This window comes from Phaethon aethereus, assembly GCF_964289735.1.
Source record: "Phaethon aethereus genome assembly, chromosome: W".
NCBI classification, from domain to species: domain Eukaryota; kingdom Metazoa; phylum Chordata; class Aves; order Phaethontiformes; family Phaethontidae; genus Phaethon; species Phaethon aethereus.
The window spans coordinates 31,352,498-31,369,311 of NC_138581.1; the positions used below are offsets into that span (position 1 = coordinate 31,352,498).

General features: G+C 39.4%; 1 protein-coding gene across 1 annotated transcript in view; it reads right to left on the minus strand.

Moving 5' to 3' along the window:
* Positions 1 to 2,367: 2,367 nt before the first annotated feature.
* Positions 2,368 to 16,814, minus strand: part of LOC309415061 (ras GTPase-activating protein 1-like) — a gene marked incomplete at both ends in the record, with an annotated part of 144,954 nt that continues 130,507 nt past the window's right edge. Inside the window, 5 exons of the mRNA XM_082012453.1 lie at positions 2,368 to 2,451; positions 4,666 to 4,800; positions 6,135 to 6,212; positions 8,995 to 9,083; positions 12,784 to 12,851. Of these exons, the coding sequence (XP_081868579.1) occupies positions 2,368 to 2,451; positions 4,666 to 4,800; positions 6,135 to 6,212; positions 8,995 to 9,083; positions 12,784 to 12,851 (454 nt within the window). The remainder of the gene's footprint in view (positions 2,452 to 4,665; positions 4,801 to 6,134; positions 6,213 to 8,994; positions 9,084 to 12,783; positions 12,852 to 16,814) is intronic.

A 16,814-nucleotide genomic window follows, 5' to 3' on the forward strand; every position in this document is an offset into this window, starting at 1 on the left:
TCCGCCAGTCTTGCTCATCACGTGGGGTACACTTTCTTTGTCCTTCCTTTTCTGGCTGACATACCTGTAGAAGCCCATCTTATTAGTCTTTGCGTCCCTTGCCAAGTTCAGCTCCAGCTGCACCTTGGCCTTCCTGACCCCATCCCTATGCAACTGGGCAGCGTCCCTGCACTCTTCCCAGGATATCTGTCCCTGCTTCCACTGCCTGTGCATTTCCTACTTGCCCTTTAGTTTGAGCAGGAGGTCCTTACTCAGCCATGTTGGTCTTCTGCCTTCCTTGCCCAATTTCCTACTTGTGGGAATTGAGAGCTCTTGCAAGAGCTGCCAGCTCTGTATAGCTCCTTTGTCCCTGAACACAGTGCTTAAGGTTCATAGAATGTTAATAGAACCTTAAGGTTAATAGAAACGTAAGTGCTTTAGAGCAGGATGTGCTGCTTTCTTCCCAAGCTTGTCATTGAACTAATTGAAAGAAAACAATCTTGCTTATAACATTTTCAGCATTTCCAACATTCTTCTCAAATATACTCTTAAAAAGAGACTGCAGCATCTACAGTATGGACCATAATCATAGTTGTGTCATTTAATCTGTTGCTGCATCTGCTGATCCTGCAGCTATAATCTGAGATTAGATCACTGTGACTAATGTACATGAGGACTACTGAGAGCAGTTAAAAAACCCCAAAAATTCCAGTAGTTATAGGCTGTCCAAAGCTAGGTCAAAGTATTTCATCACACTGGTTTTGGCTAGGATGGAGTTAACTTTCTTCATAGCAGTCCATATGGTGCTGTGTTTTGTATTTGTGACTGTAACAATCTTGACAACACACCAGTGTTTTGGCTATTGCTGAACAATGCTAGCACAGTGTCCAGGCTTTCTGTTTTTCCACTCTGCCAAGCACCAGGGAGTAGGCTGGGGAGTGAGCAAGAAGTTTGGAGGGGACACAGCTGGGACAGCTGACCCGAACTGGCCAAAGGGTTATTCCATTCCATATAATGTCATTGTCATGACATGCTCAGAAATAAAAGTGGAGGGAAGTGGGTTTTTTGGGGGGGGAAGGCAGCTGTTTTTCAGAGACTGGCTGGACATCAGTCTACTTCTGGGAGGTGGTGAGTGATTGCCTTTGCATCACTTGTTCTGTTTTTCCTTTCTTCATCTTTCCTTTCTCAATCCCTGAGTTCTCTTGCTTTTGCTCTTCCTATTCTCTCCCCTATCCTGCTTTTGTGGGGGTGGGGGGAGTGAGCAAGTAGCTGTCTAGTGCTTATGCTGCTGGTGGGGGATAAACTACAACATTAATTTTCACACACTGTTTTAGGAAATAAGTAGTGGTGTCAATTTTTTAATATACATACCTAAATGCAACTTTGAAATTTACTTACAGTCATTTTTATCAACGTATTTTATACATAGTAGATAAATAGCCAACCATATCTGTTATCCAAATTTCAGTTTTACAATGTTCTATTACTTGCACCCAAAGTTAGCCAGTTTCCATAAAGAGTCTATTGGCAGCTGGATTATTTTAAAAACTTATTTTTCAGGTTTAAAAATAAGAATCATGGTAGCATTACATTACACACAAGACCAACCAATACATATTTTATAAAATGGTTTAATGGATGCATGCATGTCTGATACAGTGATAATAAATTTACTGAATTGTAATTATTCACTGTTATAAACATTTTACAAAAGCATTGTGATTTACCTGGATGGATACACAGTCCTTGATGGAAGAATTATTTAGACTGAATCAGTGGCACATTAAAGAATAAAGCTGACAAGATCCCTTCTGCATATTCTTTTGACATGATTCCGGCAAGAGAAACAGCATGGTATAAAAAGTATACAGGAAAGTTTGTTCTTACCATAACCATCAAACTCTGGAAATTTTAAATACAAGTTCAAGTGGTTGAAATAAAGTCATAATAATTGTAACCAGTCAGAAATTACAGTAAGAAATATTATCCAGTTACATGTAGCTGTCAAAACAATGCATTTCTTTCCTTGTCAGTTGATAATTCTTTTCCAACAAGACAGAAAAACTCTGGCAATTGCAGGCGTTGAAAATAATTTTCAAAGTTCAAGACAGTCACAGCATTTTCTTTGCAGAAGGTAAACTGTACACCAAGGCTCAGAGGCTGTAAAAACTGGTTCCGAGTGGAAAAAAGTGCAAATATCCTGCACAGTTAAAAAAGCTGCTGGTACAGTCATTCACTAACAGAATCTTTGTTTTCTTTTTGCATAGTTCACACATCACTGGGAATGTGACAGGGTGTGCTATTTTTGGTAACAGCAAAAAAAGTGATACTTGTGTGAGTGGCCATGTTAGATATGCTGGATCCACGCAGAATTCAGGTAGAGGGCTGCTACCTGATGTTATTAGACACTGAATACTGATTTTGTTTTTGTTGAAGCAGTTCTGTAATAGCCAACAGCTTCTTAAGAACATGCTGTAAAAAAAACAAAAAAACCCCAACTGTACAACCCTACATTAGCAACTACAAAAAAACCCAAAACCCATCTTGCTTGAGAAGCATCAACATTAGCCTACCAGACTTAGAATTAGGTAGTTTAAAATATATTTAAACACCACCTCCTCGCACATGCGTGCGCGCACACCCCCCCCCCAGCTCCAATTCCCTAGTCACTAAGACATTACTTCAAAAGGCAACTGTAAAACAGCAATATGAAATTTATCTGCACCCATGGAGACCCATTAAGTCTTGCCAACTTAACCTGAGAGTTTCAAAATGAAAGAGAGTTCTCCTATCTGTTAAAAACAATCTGTAAATAAAAAATCCATTCTTGGGTATTTTCCCCATGTGAAAGTGCAGAACTGGGCCAAGAAAATGAAAAAAAAAAGTCTGGTGACAAAAAAAAAAGGCGGTAATACAGTTCATTTCTGCACAGGCAGAACTATCCTCTTTTAACCTTCTGAAAACCTGGTCATTAAACTAAACCAAATGCAACTGAACATACTAATAAAACAGGCTGAGAAATTGTATTGCTAACACACTGTCAGGAGTTCAATCATTTTTTCATTATAGTAGAACTATGTTCAACTGCAACAGGGTGGTCCTGAACCATTAGGGCACTTACAGGAGGAAAAAGGGAAAAAAAAATTCAAGAGTTTTCTTTATGGAAACCCATGAGGAGAAATTACTGCTCTGAAGTACAAATATAAGCATGTCAAGGAAACAGTATCACATCTGTAATAAAGTACTTCAGATACAGACCTTGTGAAAGAAATTATATCCCTTATCTGTAAGCAACACATATTTAGTACTGAAAACAACTACTATCCTGCCTTGCCAGTCTAGCCATCATTTTTGCTTTGTCAAGACTAGCAGTAGCTGTAAGTGAATTATGAACTTGAACATGATTGATTTTTTTTTCCCTCATATGCTACCGAAGAGGTAAATTGTAGTAGTTATTAAACTGGATTAGTTTTGAACTGCTATAATGAAGCATTATCTCATTTTTAATTCCTTGAGCTTTCTTCTGCCAAAGATGATTAAATACAAATATATTTTCACCTTTTGCAAAATCACCATAAGATTTCCCAGTAATCCCCTTATTTAAAAAACATTACTGCTGAAAAATGCATTATTTGAATAACATCTGCTGCCAGGAGAAAGAAACATAGATTTATTGTCTACCTGGGTTTAAATTAAGGCCTTCAAAGAGTCAGGATATAGGAAGCCCAGTCTTTAAACCACGAGAATAATAATAAATCCGATTACAAGAAGTTATTTTGAAACAATTAAATTAAAAACTATTTTAAAAACTACCTCTTTGAGAATGAGTCATTAAATAAATAGTTTAAGCTGGTACTGATTAAATTTAAGGAAGATCATCTCTAAACAAAAAGGCTTTCTATAGTACAACTGCCCCTGTGCCCAAATCATTAGCATTAAAAAGGGAAGACTACTTAAATTATCTCCTGCACAGCACAATATACTAGTCAAGCATAACAAAACATATTACTGTGCAATAAGTAGAATTGCTGACTTGAAGTTCATCATAGGCAAGTAGACCATAGGCAAGTATATTACTTTTGTAGCATTTTGAGACAATGAATGAAGTCATGTGATTTTTTTTCCTCTTAAAAAGTTTTCATAAAAGCTGTATAGAAGTTTAATAGTTGGAACAGAACACTCATTTATAGTGTTTGCTAGAGAAGTTTGCCATGTTTGTTTATAAATGTAATAAATCAGGAAGCAGAAATGAAGTAGTGATAGAAAGCTAAGGAAAGTAAATTTAGTTATTTAGTTCTCAATTAGAACTAGACCCTAAAACTAGAGCCTGTCAGAAGACAGTAATTTCTTGGGTTTAGACTTCCTCTAGAAACTAAAAAATTCACCTGGAAACTAAACAAAACAAAAGCAAAAAACCAAAAGCAAAAAACCAAAACACAACACAAAAAAAAACAACCAAAAAACCCCAACCCACTGCTTTAAAACATCCTTGGTTTTGTTGTATAAATACTTAGTTCATAGTTTTGAGCTTCTTTACCTTTACAACAAGCAATCTCCTGATGAAATGTACATATTATTTATCACTCATACTGCTGGATAGAAAAATTACAAAAGAATCATGATATTAAGCAATAACTCAAGACATGCTATCTGTACCTGTGATTTTTGTTAACCATTGTAGATTACCTGCATTACACCTCGCTCATTACTGAGTGTCCGAAGTTCATCTGAATGTGCCACACACATCTCATGCAAGGCTGCCAGATAACGAGATAGGTCAGTTCTAGTGTGCTCTGTAGTGTCTGGAAGCTCAGGAACATTCTTTAACAAAAATTATGAGAGCAGATTTAGAATGGTGAGTAGCCAGTCATAAGAAATTACAGTTCTACAGACCCGTCAACAGCCGTTTTGATACTGCAAGTATTGCAATGTTTTTCTTCACAATTAAGTCTTCTGTCCATGTTATCTAATACAAATTATATATTTCCTCCTCTCCACAAGCATCTATTTTATGAAGACATTTTAATTATGTTTACATATTTCACATGGAGAGATTACTAAATATACAGCAATTCCTATTTCTGCTAGGAGGGTTCTACTAAAAGGTTTGATGTTGCTATGCTACCTCTGATCTGGCCAGAAAGATACTGAGAAAAGAGATTCATATTATATACTCCCCCCAAATGAGGGAGAACCATCCGTTATGTGTCGATTTTTAAAATAATTTAAATCAGTCAATAGCAGCAGCAAAAATGGACACAAAAAAACCCCCAAACTATCAAGTCAGTAAATCCACTAATAAAATAATGTAATTAAAACAGTAGATTAATCAGTTATTTCAAAATCCAACAGTTTTCTGAGTCCTCATGCATAATCTACCATTTAAAGAAAAAAACAGTATATCATAATATGCAGAAGTTGCCATTTAACCAGAAAAAGGTGACATATGGCAATTCACCTGAATGACACACTTAAAAACACTCATCCTTATAGATCATCAAAATAGTCTGAGATGTCTCCTAGGTCACTTTTAATGGATCAGTTCAGGAAGCTAGGCACATTTCTTTCATCTTCATTTTTAAAACAAATTCTTGGTTTAAACATATATATATACACATACATGAGCTCCTAACTCATTATAGCTATCATACACAAAACAGTAAGAGTTTCAAAGTGAACTGCAATTATTATTTTCTTTTAAACTACAATATCTAGAATTCATGCAGTGAGACTTTTGATAATGTATAACTAAAATTGAACACAATATTTTTTAAAACTTCAATTTTTTCAATCTCTGGTCAAAACCATATGACAAATTATACATAATAATTTTTTGGTTTAAAGTATATTTTTAAAAAATTGGTATTTTGGGCCAAAAGCCCTAATCCTTGGGGAGAAGCTCAAATAGCTCTCATGTCTACAGTTGTACTAAATTAATAAAATCTTTCTAACAGGACATTTGATTGGTTTTAATTCTGTACGACAGGCCAGCAATCTGCAGTTCCTAAACATGCATAAGAAAAATTTTTCAGTAACAAGCAGTCAAAATTGTGTGGAAGCTGATGCATTTTTGAGCTAGTTAACAAGAACTGTAAAGAATTTTAATTTACAGTGTTGCTATACAACTTCCAATAATTTGTTTTTAAATCACTTACCCCAAGTTCATCTAAGAACATGATCATGCGATGTTTGTTACTCTTGATGAATGGATTTACCCCCTCCATATATGGCTCCTAGTAATTTTTAAAAGTATTTATTAGAACAAATAAATACCAATTTAATAGTCATACCTTAAGTGAACATATTGTAATCAGAGACAAATGACACTGCAAAACACAAATGTGTCATCTGGAGTGATTTTATTTTTTCAAGTGAATTTATAGTGACTGGTGTACAACCAGTCAAAAGGTTACACAGATGGATTCTGAAATTGTTTATATATGCATTGTGACATGAAATTTTACATTTCTGAAATATTGAAGATGGATTTTTTTTCATTGCGGCTATATAATGGAGGAAACACTTTCAGAGGTAACATTAGGACATGTGTCCTCCTTCTTGTTCTTTCGTTAATGCTTACATTCAAAGTTGTGAGTGTCAGATAAATGGCTTTATAGTGGCAGCCTGAACTCACTTTCTTTCATTATGCTTAAGTCAACAGATTTTTATTGTTCAACCATGTTGCGACTTGGGAACCAGAATAGACCAATTGTTGCTGGCATTCTTTTAGTGATGCAACAGAAACTTTATTAAGAGCTGAGGCTTTTTAGTGCAACTTGTAAAACTGATTTACAAAATTATGTCAAGCAATATGAAAATGAGTACAAATAAAAGGGGTGTTTCAAAATGCTGTACCAACACAAAACATCAGTCTAAGGAATAAGTAGAGGAAAAGTGTGTGTGTGTAGGGAGGGAGTCAGAGATTAGTAGTTGTTCATTTGTTTCAGAATTAAAATACTCTATATCCAGGCTGGAAGTTTAGTCCTAACTGGTCTCAATTTGAAAGTGAATTATTACATATAGTATATGAAAGAACATGGATGTGGAATATATTTCAAGGTACAGAGACATGCCAATATTACTGAAAGATGTCTCCCCATTTTGACATCAAATAATCAATGGAAATGCAAAAAGGCTCCCATCATCTACTTAAGGCAGATGATACACCCTTCTTGAACAGATTATTTCTAATCACAGATTTCTACTCTAGCATTGTCTTTTTGATATGGATATTCCTAAAGAAAATTTACCCATTTTACCATCAACATAGATGTTTTCTTTGTGGAGGGATGGCTGCCTGCCTCTCCCCTCCCACTTTTCCAACTCCAACACCCATCTAGTTGACCAAGGGAAGCCAGGAGATGTTTTTTGATTTTAGCAAAGCTTTTGATACTGTCTCTCACAGTATCCTTCTGAATAAAATGTCCAGCATACGGCTAGACAAGTCCATAATACATTGGGTGAGCAATTGGCTGACGGGTTGGGCTCAAAGGGTTATAGTAAATGGGGTTACATCAGGCTGGTGGCCAGTCATCAGTGAGGTTCCCCAGGGCTCAATTTTAGGACCAGTGCTCTTTAATGTTTTCATAAATGATCTGGATGCAGGAATTGAATGTACGTTAAGTAAGTTTGCCGATGATACTAAACTAGGAGGAGCTGTAGAGGCCTCACAGAGAGATCTGGATAGACTAGAGAGCTGGGCAATCACCAACTGTATGAAATTTAACAAGGGCAAGTGCCGGATTCTCCCCCTGGGGCAGGGTAATCCTGGTTATACATACAAATTGGGGAATGAGAGGCTGGAGAGCAGCCCTGTGAAAAGAGATCTGGGGGTTTGGGTCGATGGCAAGTTGAATATGAGTCAACAGTGTGCCTTGGTAGCCAAAAGGGACAACTGTGTCCTGGGGTGCATCAAGCACAGCATAGCTAGCTGGTCGAGGGAGGTGATTGTCCCACTCTACACTGTGCTGGTGTGGCCCCACCTCAAGTACTGTGTGCAGTTTTGGGCATCTCAATACAAGAAGGGCATCAAACTATTAGAGTGTGTCCAGAGGAGGGCGATCAAGATGGTGAAAGGCCTTGAGGGCAAGACTTATGAGGAGCAGCTGAGGTCACTTGGTTTGTTCAGCTTGGAGAAGAGAAGGCTGAGGGGTGACCTCATCCCAGTCTACAACTTCCTCAAGAGGTGCAGCAGAGGGGGAGGTGCTGATCTCTTCTCTCTGGTGACCAGCAATAGGACACAAGGAAATGGAATGAAGCTGTGCCAGGGGAAGTTCAGATTGGACATTAGGAAAAGGTTCTTCACTGAGAGGGTGGTCAGTAACTGAAACAGCCTCCCCAGGGAAGTGGTCACAGCACCAAGCCTGTCAGAGTTCAAGGAGCATCTGGACGATGCTCTTAGTCATATGGTTTAGTTTTAGGTAGTCTTGCGAGGAGCAGGAAGTTGGACTTGATGATTCTTATAGGTCCTTTCCAACTTGAGATATTCTATGATTCTATGAATACTAGAGTATGACTGCTACCCTTTTGGTCATTGACAGACAGAAAAAACAGTCCACATACTTCCACTGTTGTCTTTGGAACAAATGCCTGAGTTTATCTGTTCTCATAGCATGAAAATATGGTTGCATCACTCCTTATAATACCTACTAGTATGGTCATTGGTTCATCAATTATTTTAACAGGTCACTGCTGTTGTTCATACTACCAGATTCAAAATCTTCATGGTATGTACCAAATCATTCACATAAGTTTCTAGATGACTCATTCTCAAATGACTGACGACTCTTTCCAATTCAGACTTTATGCTACTGCTCTAGTTTAAATCAATATCCTGTTAAGCTCCAACTGAAGAAGAAACTGCAGGAACAAGGCCTCCTTGATGATGAAGACATGCAGGTCACACATCAGGATTTACACAAGAAAACAGCAACAGATTTTTGTCCGTATTAATCAGGAACATTGAAATGTATTGGAAATGCAGTTCTAGACTGTTCTGTGTAAAATTATATTCACCTTAGCTCCAAATTCAACCAGATTTGCTAAATTCTGCACAGACTTGGCGACCAGTGTCAGCGTCCTTGCAGCAGTAGGGGAAGGAGAATCTGATAGGAATACAAAGCAGAGTTACTGGCCATTTCATTTAAAACTTCCAGTAGTCACATGAAAGTTAAGCTCTTCTACAATATGTTATTTATCATGGAATTAAATACTTTGAATGCTGTAACAGAACTGCATGTGGAAAATATCTCATGATCAAGTAAACTTTTGCTGTTTTAGTAATTATGTCCACAAAAAATATTAATATGCATATCTGACTTTCTGTACTAGTTCCTTACAGAACAAAGTAAGCAAAATAAAGTGTTCCTCAGAAGCCTAAGGTTAACAAAAGTTTTATGAATTAAGTGAAAAGCCTTTTCACAAAAATCAAACAGATCCGTTAAAAGGAAGATTTCTTGTTAGAATCTAATAAAATAAATTAAACTTACCCTTTTCCTTATTTGAATATACCCATATAAGCAGGTCCTGCATTATTACGCAAATTATACTTGAAATTACGAGTACCAGGAAAATAGACTAAACATTGCATGCAATCGTGGCTTGTATTTCCATGAAAGTATAGCTATTTACTGCACAAATCAAATGCTAGAAACTCCTGGTAAAATCACTTGTTGGAAAATTTTGTTATAACTGACTAAGAGATTAGTGTTAAGCATAGGGGTTTTTTGTTTGTTTTTAAACAGTTATGGTCAAATCTGGCTTTCCACTTACAGGCTATTTAAGTGTTCCAAAATTGACATGGTTATTATATAAACTCTAAATTTTACAGTGATTCATAAGAATGCTATATACTCTTCACTGTCTATCTGTATGTTTTGATCATCTGTCTTTCTGCCCCCTTCCCCGCTCAGCATTGCAATTAATTAAAAAATAAGTTCCAACTTTTTAGGCATAGCTGGAGCTTAGACTGAAGCACAATTAATATCTCAGTTGTTCAGAGCATCTAGTACTTAGTACTGTACATCCCTTTGAAGAAGCAATGCTGGAAAACATTACTAGTCTTAGAATTGGGAAGTTCAGGTGAAGAGAATTGATCTGAAGAAGTGTATTCTTTTAAAAAAATCAACTAAGAACGTTGAAACAAAGGACTTAACTTTTTCAGTTGAGATTTTTGAGAACAGTTGTTGAGGTGACAGGATAGGCACATTGCTGCTGAAACTGAACTCTATCTATACACCCAGCCTTCAGAATATTTCCCCTCCCCCTTCCTGTCCTATTACAGCAAGGAAGTATGTTAGAAGCTTTGCTCCAAAAGAAAGAGAGCCCCCTTCCTTTTCTTTTTTTTTTTTTAACAGCTCTAACAGCCCTATATAGAGTCCATAAATTTACCTTAGCAAAAGTGAAGAATATTATCTGAACTTCTAAACAGGACTAACACAGACAAGCTTAAAAGGGATTACACAAATGTATGGATAACAACTCCATTTACAGCTAAAGACACAGTGATTTCAATGCAGTCCCCAAGTTAGAAAATATGTAACACTCAGATCTGAAGATGATCAAAATAATAAAGAAAGGATCACCATTTATGAGGTCATGGTTCTTAAATGCTTTCCCCAAAGTGTGTATGAAAATTATTAAAGGGAGAAAGGAATTTTTGGACTGACTCAGGCCTTCTCATTTAGTACAGCTTAAAGAGAGATGACAGAAAACTTGCTATATTGTCTGAAAAGCTGCCTATAAAGGCGAAAAAGGAAAAGTTTTTTCCCCAAAAGGGTTTCTGACACATTTCTGATTTATTCCTATTTCTAAACCAGCATCTTACAGGTAAAATTGAGAAGGTGTTAGGGAGGGAAGGAGAAAAACAACGGCTAGTGCAAACCATATGCCCTCTAGGTTGGGATGATCTTTGCCAAAAAAAAGAAGAAAAAAAGGAGGGGGACACACAACACAAAGATGAAATGTCATATGCAAACTTTTTAAAACTACAGAACTCGAATGTCCCAATATTTTGGCACTACAGTTTTCACACCAGTAGTTTATGCCTTTCCTTTCTTCCTCCTACAAGGATATACTGGGTTTGCGTGGCAAGGATTTGGTAGTGGGGGGCTACAGGGGTGGCTTCTGTGAGAAGCTGCTAGAAGCTTCCCCCATGTCCGATAGAGACAGTGCCAGATGGCTCCAAGACAGACCCGCTGCTGGCCGAGGCCAAGCTGCTCGCGGGGAGGTGGTAGAGAAAATTGGGAGTGAAGTTGAGCCTGGGAAAAAGGGAGAGGTGAGGGGAAGGTGTTTTAAGATTTAGTTTTTATTTCTCATTATCCTACTCTGATTTGATTGGCAATAAAATAAATTAATTTCCCCAAGTTGAGTCTGCTTTGCCCATGATGGTAATTAGTGAGTGATCTCTCCCTGTCCTTATCTCGACCCATTAGCCTTTCATTATATCTTCTCTCTCCTGTCCAGCTGAGGAGGGGGAGTGATAGAGCGGCTTTGGTGGGCACCTGGCATCCAGCCAGGGTCAATCCACCATAAAAGAATACAGCAAAACTTAAAACCTGAAATCCCATCAACACAGCTTTATGTCTAGAACAACAGTAACACATATACTAGTTGTTGCATCTGTAAGACCTCGACTACATCTGTACTTTAAAATGCTCAGAAACATTTCTAGGTGCTTAAGCCCATTGCCATGGAATAATCCATGCCCTCGCCATTAAAGCTTCACAAGAAAGCCCCATCCCAACTGTGTCAGATGTGGTCCCTGATGCATGCCAACACCCAAATCACGCCTAAGAACTGTTTGGGAGAATGTTATCTGATATCAGCCAGAACTGTGCTACAGATCAGTATAGCAATTTCACAATCCTGTTCTAGCAAACAAGAATAGTCCCTGTCACTGTTTCATTTACCGATAGAGATGTACTCTACAAAGAGAACATCAAAAAACAGGGTAATGCTTTTTTACTGGGCCTGGCTAGGATAGAGTTAATTTTCTTCATAGCAGCTCATATGTTTAGATTTTTGACCAAAACAGTACTGATAACACACTAATGTTATAGCTTTTCCTGAAAGGTGTTTACACAGCACCAAGGCTGCCTCTGTTTCTCACTCTGCCTCCCCAGTGAATAGATTGGGGGGTGTGCAATAGGTTGGGAGGGGACACAACTGGGCACATGACCCAAACTAATCAAAGAGATATTCCATAACATATAATGTCATGCTCATCAATAAAAGGGAAAAGAGGGGGTTTTATGGGTGTTAGCCATCTTTTGCTTCGGAACTGGATGGGCATTGGTCTACCCATGGGAGGTGGTGTGATTGCCTTTGCATCACGTTTTGTTTTGTTCCATTTATCCTTCACTTATTAAACAATTATCTAATGTTTGTTTGTTTGTTTGCTTGTTTTATCTTGACCCCCAAGTTTTCTTGGTTTTATTCTTCCTTTTCTCTTCCCCTGTCCCACTGAGGGTGAGGAGGGAAGTGAGCAAGCGACTGTGTGGTGCTTTATCTGCCCACCGGGGTTAACCCACAACAATTTTCTTTATGAAACACTTTTTAACATTAACTTTTTCTTTTTCTTTTTTTTTTTTACTTTAAAACAAGATATTGGGAATAAACATTGTCTAACCTTTGAGGGCATGTATGCAACTGTATGCTGGCTGCCTTAGGAAGAAAGTCAATCAATTGATACGGATAACATGACTTTGGACACAGTGTTCAAAAGACTTCATACTAAATTAGACACTAAAGTAAGTTCATGCCTATTACTACATAAAGTATGAATTCAGTCTGAAGCATAGTCACCTGAGATGATATTAAACATCCTTGGGTTCAGGATAGCAGGACAAATCAGTCGAAGAAAAACAAAGCCACTGAAATGGAAAAAAAATTGTATTTTGTTCAATAATAAAGTTAAAGAATTAATGTAAAATTATGTAGTCTTTAAACATTTAAGTCAGTGTGGAAATCTTTGTGAGATAGATGACAAAATACCAGCCTGCGCTCCATGAATATGTTTGTTAATTAAGAACGTCTTGTTATGATTTCAACTATGATAAAAACTGAAATAAAAACAGGCATATTGATTTCCCAATTAAGGTGAACCTCTGAAACTACCAGGGAAAAGCTTAACTGTAAAGCCATACTGAAGCCTGTAGTCTAAGACCACGCTGGCTTTAAACGGAGGAGTACTTCATCTCCTGCCTCCCACAAGTGTTCCACTGTCTACTACAGCAAGTAATTCATCCTGCAGCCACTCGCTTCCCCAAGCCAACATAAGGAGAGAAAGAGTGCACAGTCAGAATGGAACCTCTCTTTTGGCAGGAACATGGCCTTAGTTCAGCTTGAACCGATCCATATCCTGATAACAGTACGCTATTATCCTAGAAGAATAATCCTGGATCAGCTACTTTCCTCACAGAAGTAATTGCTGCCACCCAGACAATCTAGAAAGCTAGGGAAAAGCACTCAGTTTGCATAACTAGGAACTTATTAAACAGAAACCCAAAATAGCCTTCAGTTTAGCATGAGAAAAATTTAACTTTCTGTTGACAGCTGAAGTAAAAAATATCCATCTCAGGTTAACCATAATTATGGAAGACTGCTATAAAATGAAGTGACATATGGACCAGCTAAAGCAATCTAACTCACCTCTCATTTTGTTCAGAGTGTGCGGACACTACCAGTAGACTGTTTTTTCACTACAGCAATACCAAAGTCTGACCACTTACAAAAGAATGGAAGTGGACCTTGCACTACCTTGCTTGTTAAGTACACAGTGATGGCATTGTCCATTATTAATTGTGACACATGTAGTAGAGAGGTTAACACACCTTTCATGTGTCCAAGACACTTGAATTAGAATATATACAACAGAAATTTCCTGTTTCTCCAAGAACCATGGATTATGGGCAGACAAAACACTCCTGGCCCAGTGTGAAACAAAAATATTTTCTGAGAGATGAAAAAGCTATGAGGAAGTAAGTAATTTTGAAGTTATGGCATATACATTAATTTATCTTGTAGACGGCCTGAAGTTGAAGACAACTGGGGTATGAACCTAAGATGGACCTTACAGATATAGAAGATTTGGTGCTTCTTACACTGGTCAAGCTGTCTAAATTAAGAATGAGTCAATACCTATGCATGGGTTTTTACAACCAGACAGAAATGGCAGCACTTTCTGAATGATATAGAAGGGAAGCTACCCAGACACTTAAAAACTATCCACCTGTCTCTGAGTATGTAATCATTCTTGGACCAAAACCAGTGCAATAAAAGATAATATTCTTCACTGGAGGCTGCAAAAAACCCTGTACTCTAGAGACAAGTCACAAGTATACACTTATGAAGGCTAAGATGATGAGAGAAAGGGACCCAATATTTTATAGTATCCAGCAGAGACCCCAGGAAAATTCTGAATGTCAGCTGTATCCACTTAGGGAAAACCACATATGTCTCTCTCGAGATGGGGAGGAACAGAAAGAGACATGGTGTTTGCTTCTAAGTTCTACACCCTTGCAATAGGCTAGCCCCAACACCTCTGATAAGAGCAGCCTCAATTTGAAGGCAAAACCCCTGCAGAAAAGTGGTGGCAGGCATTTTATTGAAGATTTTCTTCAAGAAAATCATGACTCACTATTGTTACAAACACTAAATGACAGGGAAATAGGCATGGAAGGTACTGTATTAATTACAATAACATTTACTGAAACTCTGGGGAAGGAAGGGCTCCCATGTCTTCATTTCTGTCTCCAGCCAAAGTGATAAACAAGAGTCAATGACAAATCATCTGGAAGACACTGTTCAATGGGAGATTGACCTCAGCAAATCATATCAGTGCCAGATACTGGTCTACCAGCAAGCTAGGCTTGCAAAAAAAGGTAAAGCAAATGTAAGAGAGATGTGGCTTTGATACCCTTAAACCCTCAGTATCATTTAGAACAACAGTGTCAAGACCTCATTTTTGTCAAAGATGTTTTTGACCTGCACTGGCAACTAATAGTGTTAAAGGAAGAACTATTTATTCAAATGATTTATGAATGCAGACTGGAGTTTTTGTACTCAGTGCCAGTTCAGAGGAGCCAGGTTCAGTAGGCTGCAAATTTTTTACAGAGGCTCTGGAATGTTTTTACAAATATATTAACAACAAAAAGAGAGGCAAGGAAAATCTCCATCCCCTACTGGATATGGCGGGGAACATTGTCTCCAAGGACGAGGACAAGGCTGAGGTACTTAATGCCTTCTTTGCCTCAGTCTTTAATAGCCAGTCCAGGTATCCACAGGGTATTCAGCCCCCTGAAGTGGAAGATGGGGATGGAGAGCACAATATACTCCTCATATTCCAGGAGGAAGCAGTCAAGGACATGCTAAACCACCTGGACACCCACAAGTCTATGGGGCCTGATGGGATCCACCCGAGAGTACTGAGAGAGCTGGCGGAGGAGCTTGCCAAGCCACTCTCCATCGTTTATCAGCAGTCCTGGTTAACAGGGGAGGTCCCAGAAGACTGGAGGCTTGCCAATGTGACGCCCGTCTACAAGAAAGGCCGGAAGGAGGATCCTGGGAACTACAGGCCTGTCAGCCTGACCTCTGTACCGGGGAAGATTATGGAGCGGTTGGTCTTGAGAGTGCTCACAGGGCATCTGCAGGACAACCAAGGGATCAGGCCCAGCCAGCATGGGTTCATGAAAGGCAGGTCCTGCTTGACCAACCTGATCACCTTCTATGACCAGGTGACCCGCCTAGTGGATGAGGGAAAGGCTGTGGATGTTGTCTACCTGGACTTTAGTAAAGCCTTGGACAGCGTCTCCCACAGCATTCTCCTGGAGAAACTGGCGGCTCGTGGCTTAGACAGGTTTACTCTTCGCTGGGTGAGGAACTGGCTGGATGGCCGAGCCCAGAGAGTTGTGGCGAATGGCGTTAAATCCGGTTGGTGGCCAGTCACAAGTGGTGTTCCCCAGGGCTCAGTTTTGGGGCCAGTCTTGTTCAATATCTTTATAGATGATCTGGATGAGGGTATCGAGTGCTCCCTCAGTAAGTTTGCAGATGACACCAAGTTGGGTGGGAGTGTTGATCTGCTGGAGGGTAGGAGGGCTCTGCAGAGGGATCTGGACAGGCTGGATCGATGGGCAGAGGCCAACTGTATGAGGTTTAATAAGGCCAAGTGCAGGGTCCTGCACTTCGGCCACAACAACCCCATGCAACGCTACAGGCTTGGGGAGGAGAGGCTAGAGAGCAGCCTGGCGGAAAGGGACCTGGGGGTGCTGGTTGACAGCCGGCTGAACATGAGCCGGCAGTGTGCCCAGGTGGCCAAGAAGGCCAACAGCGTCCTGGCCTGTATCAGGAATAGTGTGGCCAGCAGGAGGAGGGAAGTGATCGTGCCCCTGTACTCGGCACTGGTGAGGCCGCACCTTGAATCCTGTGTTCAGTTTTGGGCCCCTCACTACAAGAAGGATGTTGAGGTGCTGGAGCGTGTCCAGAGAAGGGCAACGAAGCTGGTGAGGGGTCTGGAGCACAAGTCTTATGAGGAGCAGCTGAGGGAAGTGGGGTTGTTTAGTCTGGAGAAGAGGAGGCTGAGAGGAGACCTTATCGCTCTCTACAACTACCTGAAAGGGGGTTGTGGCCACGAGGGTGTTGGCCTCTTCTCCCAAGTAACTAGTGATAGGACAAGAGGAAATGGCCTCAAGTTGTGCCAGGGGAGGTTTAGATTGGATATTAGGAAAAATTTCTTCACCGAGAGAGTGGTCAGGCATTGGAACAGGCTGCCCAGGGAGGTGGTGGAGTTGCCATCTCTGGAAGTGTTCAAAAAACGTGTGGATGTGGCACTTCAGGAC